Source organism: Prinia subflava, chromosome 5 (genome assembly GCF_021018805.1).
Source record: "Prinia subflava isolate CZ2003 ecotype Zambia chromosome 5, Cam_Psub_1.2, whole genome shotgun sequence".
NCBI classification, from domain to species: Eukaryota; Metazoa; Chordata; class Aves; order Passeriformes; family Cisticolidae; genus Prinia; species Prinia subflava.
Genome location: NC_086251.1, coordinates 55,332,455 through 55,339,114, shown reverse-complemented (window position 1 = coordinate 55,339,114; position 6,660 = coordinate 55,332,455). Strand labels below are relative to the sequence as shown.

Genomic DNA, 6,660 nt, shown 5'->3' with positions numbered 1-6,660 from the left:
AAATGCCTCCCAGCCATGTTTTGCTTGGAAAAATATTTCAATTGCAAACAAATAAACAAAGCCATGAATATATAGTGCAAGGGATTGCAGAGTTCTTTGCTGTCTCAGTCTTGTCACTTATCTTTTGCAGCACTCACCCTCCAGTCACACCTGGGAAAGATGACCTGCACGTATTAGGAAAATACTTCAGTATAGGCTGTGTTGAATGTATTTAGTACTATAAAAATTATACTCCTTCTCTTCTCTCTGTGGTTATTGCTCTTACTGAAACCAAACCTCACCCATGCCTCTGCATCTCTTCTTGTCTGGAAAGTGTCTGCAGGTGCAAGGTGGATGCTGTATTTTGGGTTTTTTGGTGTCTCTTTTTCCTTCCTGTGATTTGAATGTTGACAGAAGCACTTAGCGTTGAACAAACCTGTTCTGGCACCAACTCTTTTGGCAAGTATACTTCCAATATTTTCTGTTCAGAGGAGAAAAGGCTTAATCAGGGTAGAGTTCTACTGAGTGCTACTTTCTTATATTCATTGTTCCTGGCTTCTCTTGCTCAGCCCACATCAATCACAGAGCCCAGCAGCCAACCCACTAAAATAACACACCTTTTCCAGGTAACTGCACAGGTGAGCTCCCCCGTGCTGGTGCTCAGAGTCTTTGCAGGGTTCACCCAAATGGTTGCACCCCATTAAGGAAAGCAACACCCCATAGCCAAAGTGGCCAGTGCTGCCCCACACCAGCCCCAGCTCAGCAGCTGGGACCTGCAGGGCTTTGCTCTTTGACAGCCCATGGATCTTTGCTGAGAAAGACACGGTGCTCTGCCACCATGGCAGGGGAACAACCCAGCAGAGGGGGCCTGCCGCTGGATATTCACACAACATCCAAAAAATAGAACCTGTCTCCTCCAAAGGATTAAAGGTTTTGTTCTGAGAAAGGCTCCTGAAACCCTCCCTGCTCAAGGCAAAGCGTTCTGGTGTTCCCTGCTATGCACACATGAAGAACCAGGCTCCATTTCCCAAAGCAGCTGAGGATGTTGGAGAGCCAGGCTTGCAGCTGAAGGCTCAGCAGGAAGATGCACAGAGGAGATCATTACTTTTCCCATCTATCCTTCATTTTTCAATTCTAGCAGCTTTCCTGATGTTGCAAATTGTTTTGGCCGCAGTTCCACAGCCTCTTATGTTTATTCAATCAAACTGTTAAAAATTAATGAAGTGGCTGCACTATTGATGTGCATGTGTTCTGCTTCCTCCAGGGGCTGTGCTAATGCAGAATCCCACGTGGCACCAGGCAGGGTGGGAGGCTGAAGGCAGTGCAGAGGAGAAGGAGGAATCAACATCATTTCTCAAGTGCCAGGAAGGATGCAAAGCTCAGACAGAACTGCAGGAGGGAAGGAGAACACTGGTGGTATGAAAGAAACATCAAAAAGTATTTCAGAGACACATGAACTATCTATATAAGGTGAGAGCAAAAAAATAAGCCTGATGATGTATCTGCAATCACATACCTCCTGGGGAATGATCACTTCCAGGCTGGATTCAACCACCATGTTATCAGAGCAATGAAACAAAATAGCACAGAAAATTAAATATCAACATCCCACATTCAGATATTGCACCCTCACATGAAAGAGACTTAGGGAGTTCAACCCTGGAAGTTCTGGGGGAATAAGGGGACTCCTGCTCTTTGGAGAGGGATCTGCCCAGCCATAGGTGCCACCAGCACTGATCCAGTCAAACTGAGTCTTCAGTTGCTGACAATCCTGTAATTGCACTGCACTTTACCCCAGTGAGAACAGGCAGGTGAAACAATCCATCCATCAAACACACATCCTCCTCCAAATTAATGGCACAAAATTCAGCATCACTGTCACATGATAAAAGAATGATTTATTAGAGCAACTTTATGATAAAATTATACAAAATAAGAATTTGGTTTTTTAAAGACATCCACAATATCACCTTGAAACAAAATGTACAGATACTGCCTATAATCCAAACAAAAATAAATTACCATTCAAAAAAAAAAAAGAACAACAAACCAAAAGTGGAAAGAAATCAGGGCAGAAGAAACAAATCAAAATTATACACAGCATTTCAAGAGGGCGTGGAAAAGAGAAAGTCATTAATTGATTCAAGTTATACAAACGTGTTTCAGCTTTACTCTCAGACAGCTCAGCTTGCATTTGTGTTGCATGCAAATGGAATGATCCAGTGAACAGTTCAGAACAGCAGAATCAGCAGCATAACAACGGCAGAGAGTGAAATAGGCACAATTCAGCACGGGGCACATTGAAAGTGAACAGGTAGTTCTGTCTGGTCTTTGCAAAAGTTATACACATTTACCAACTTCAAAAATAGCTAGTGTGATCAGCAAAACAAGAAAAAAATAGTAGAGTCTTGCACTTAAATACTTTACACTTTTTAATCTTTTCTCTTTTTTTGTCTCCTTTTTTGTCAGTAGGCTGTATGTAAACATTCCACTAATTGTACCTTTACTAAAATACTCAAAGATGATGCAGATGTTCTTTCCTCCCTGGAGCATGACCACAACAGGACACCACCACAGACACAGGTGGGATCCTCGCTCTCAAAGCTCCTACACACCCTCACAGGAATTTACATTCACCCCATCAGAACAGAATAACAGGATTTTACATTTGAAAGCGTCGAACTGAAAAGTTTTCAAGTATAGTGGAAGAGCTGAGGGCTGGGATTTTGGAAGGTGCTCAGGGCATCAGGCACCCAAGGCATATGAAAAACCCAAAGGGACCTGAGCACTTGCTTCCCCAAGACTTCGAAAATCCCACCCTTTGTTACATTGCTTTAGTCAGACACAGAACACATGAAAGCAAGGTGGCACAGGAGTGACACACAGGGCAGTGCCACCCCTGCCAAGCTCAATGCAGGGCCCATCCACAGCTCATGGAGGGCAGCAGGAGTCTCGTGCACTGATCCTGGCCCCCCAAATACACCACTACACATGGGTCAGGTTCACACTGGAGTCACACAGGCATGTTTCCATGGCTGCACACAGTACCACTTGTAAGAACCAACAATCAGCAAAGGAGTGGATAGCTCTTTGGCTTATCTGGAGCAGACAAGTGCAAACCACAGTACTTCAGAAGCAGTGAACACAAGAAAAAATATGTTGCGTTTCATCGTTGACTGGCAAAACCTTTTCAAATGCAAAGATCCAAGAATGAGCATTGTGTCAGGACACAGAAGCATTTTACAGTTTTGCTGAGCCACAAATAAAACAAATCAAGCTGTGCATCCTCCCTGCCTTCACACACTCATTTCCAAATTATCAAGAGACACTGATTGTTGCATCCTCATTAGTCACTTGAAGAGGTACTGTATTTTGCAGGTTGATTTAACTGATGCAAGGTGTCTGTGGGCTCGCTCTCAAGTCCAGAACAGAGCAGCAAAGGGAGAAAATCCCTCCCTGATGTGTTCAAGAATCAAAGAAGAATCAAGCAATTTTCAAGTGAAAGTAAACAGAAGTCCCATCAAGGACACATTGCAGGGAAACAGAATCCACTTGCGCATAGCCATGAAGATGTGGAAATAACAAATAATCAGAGAAGTCAGATGTACCTCTTAGTAATTCACTCTTCTCTACAGCAAAACTGAAACTTAACAGCAACACCTTATCTGTGAAGGTCCTTCAACTCCTAGTGAGTTGGGGTAGCACCTGGTCAGTTCAAACCCTAACTAAGAAGGGCTTGAAAACTTGTGTCTCATATGTCAGGAACGATACCACCACTTATGATATTCACCAAGGACACAGTCAGGTATTTCAAGAAAAGACAGATCAGAATCAACGACTGAATTAACACATTCAGATAGTGCGTATATTACAGGCAGAACAACATCAAGGGCGAACTCTTTTTATTCTGCATTCATCTATGTGAAATCCAGCAGGTTTCTTCATGGAAGGGCATCTCCACACAAGCAGATGAGCTACTGGAAATCTCAGAAGGATATCTGCACCTACTATTTACCAGCCAGCATCTTGCAGGCTCAAAAATAAACTAATGGCATGTTGACAAACTCCCATTTTGGGACCGATCTTGTCTCTGCTGAAATTGATGGAAAGCTTTCACTGGCTTCACCAGGAAAGCAATCACCACCTTCACTAGTAAGGTTAAACACTTTGTGAGCATCCCTATTTATTTAAGTTATTTTAACAGGTTCCCACTGTTACAACATCCTAGCAGAAAAGCTCAGGTAACTACTGAAGCTAACTAAGGAATCCACTACTCACCCCAAAATATAGAGTCAGCACACAAGAAGCAGTCAAGCTTGGGAAACCATTTTCACTGGTTAAACTACATACTGTACGAGGGCAAAGTGGAACTCATCTGCTCACCTTTCCCAGTAAATGTATCCTCCACAGCTACAAAAGAATTTCTTTACCTGATTACTATTTGTTGACCTGGAAGAATGAAAAAGGAATCGATACAAGACAGAAAAAACTGGGAGCAAACACATCTGGAAGAGATCCCCCTCAAAATTTTTGCTCTTAAAGCAACAAAAATTGCTTAGTGTTTTGCAGTTTAACACAAAGACAGAATATAAACCTCAACTTTTGTTAAATAAGAAATTGCTCAAACAACTGTACACAAGTTTAGTGTTTCTAGGATTGTAACGGACCAAAAATTAAATCCAGAGACAAAAATCCCAAATGTACCAAGTGCTTGACACTGTTGAATAGTTTCTGAAGAACACCACAATGGTGGCCTTTGCAAGCACTTTTGCATTGAAAAAAAATCCATAACAGAACTAGCCATAAAGGTGGAGCTACAGTGAGGCCATTATTTTTTCAGTGCTGTCAAGTGATTGCACTAGTTCACAGCAACTGTGTAATTAAGTTTATTCCACGAGCCACTGGAACAGATGGTTTTCTTTGCAATTGTGTAATTGCAAACATTTCAGTCTTTGGCCCAGCCAAGAGCATTTGTAGCTCATTATGAAAAGACTGTATATTTAAATTAAAAAAGAAAAGCAGCTTAAAGACAGCATTTGTACCAAAATCATGAAAATTTGGCAAGTTAATTGTAAAATCTAATTTTTCGTACCTGCCCCAAACTTTGGGTGTGAAATATGATCAAAAATAGTAGCTGTATCAGTAGTCTTTACATTCATACTATTATTAACTTTTATACTTTCCCAAGAGAAAAAAAACCAAAAGGATTTATTCTGTCTTGTTTTGATTTTTGGACTGAAAAACAGATGCACAGCTTCAGTGTGGTTGTCTTTTTATGACTTCTGAAAGGAAATCTTACACAACTGCAGTAAGGGTTTCTCTCAGAAACCCATGATATTGCACAATCGTTCTGTTGGATTTGCAAGTTGATTCCAACAGAGGTGTAATGCCTCACTTGTACACTTCAAAATAATTCAATCAAATAAAACCCAAACAAATATAGTACCAAAAAGGTGTGTTGTTTTTTTTTTTCAAATTGAGCCTCATTGCAACTGAATAGTTATAAACAGGCCAATGCAAGAACACTTTAGCCTCAGCAGTGTTGAATGGAAAATATGCAGAGCCTGTTTTCTTATGGCACACTGGAAGAATGAGTAATTTTGTAAAAATCAGTTTGCCTCTATGCTGAATATGTGCTGCTCCACAGTGCTAGTCTTGTTTAAAAGGCATACACAGACTTTCCATTCACCCTCACAGCATAGATTTTTCTTTTTTGTGCAACATGTTAGCAATCTAAACAACTGCTCCACACAAACTGTCCACAAACCACTCATACACAATACTAATGCGACAGTAGATTACAGTATAACAGCAATACAAAATATTGTATCAGATCACATATTTCTCTCCATCTGGAATGAAATTTGTCTCTTGTAAGCTAGAAGACCCACAGTTCGATTTCTGAGCGTAGTTTCTCATCTGTGCTAGGGACAAAGTCTCCAGTGTGGACCCAGAATTGTTAGCAGTCCTGACTTTAGTGGCTGTAGATTGTTTAGCAGCAGAAGATGCTTTGTTACTGGCAACTATATCCAAGTTTCCAGTAGGGTCAATGATGGCGTTTATGACTAGGGAAAAAGGGAGGAAAAAAAAAAAGAGAGACAAACACGTTAGCAGCAGTCAGCCAAGTTTCCAAACAGAAGTTTGCTGCCTTCATTTTGAAGGCAGTAGAACTGTAAGCAGTACTTTTGTTCCTTTTAGTCAGGTTTTTTCCTCATTAGTACCTTCAGGTCTGAACAGCTTTAACAAGCAAAACCTCTCCCAGACTGGAGAGATGTGGACTCTCAACTTTCTGGTTAAATTGGGAAAGATAAACCACAGCAGACAAATGGCAAGCTTTTAGGAGGAGCCCAAAATGATGCCTGGATGTTTTTATATGCCTTTATTATGCTTTTAGATGATGCAAGAGTTTGTCTTGCTTTTCCTAATGCAGAGATCTATGTCCAATACTCAAGTCCAAAAAGCATAGCACAGCTTATTGGCTGGAAGAGCTGCTAAATATTATTTCATCAGAACAGTCCTGCACCAGTTTATCTTATGGGAATATGCTAATTACCATAAACAAAGCACTTCTACAGCAATAGCTTCTACATTCCAATAGTCAAAAATTTTCCTAAAATCTGGCAGTATAAATCTACTGTTAATTCCCTATGCACTCATCAGAGAGCACTGTGGCAACAACCT

At 41.0% G+C, this 6,660-nt stretch overlaps 1 protein-coding gene across 9 annotated transcripts in view; it reads right to left on the bottom strand.

Annotated features, from left to right (window-relative positions):
* Positions 1–1,857: 1,857 nt before the first annotated feature.
* Positions 1,858–6,660, bottom strand: part of CEP170B (centrosomal protein 170B) — a 57,522-nt gene continuing 52,719 nt past the window's right edge. For all 9 annotated transcript variants that reach the window (XM_063399482.1, XM_063399486.1, XM_063399485.1 and 6 more), the window contains one exon: positions 1,858–6,044. In XM_063399482.1, coding sequence (XP_063255552.1) covers positions 5,809–6,044 — 236 coding nt within the window. In that variant the 3' untranslated portion in view covers positions 1,858–5,808. The remainder of the gene's footprint in view (positions 6,045–6,660) is intronic.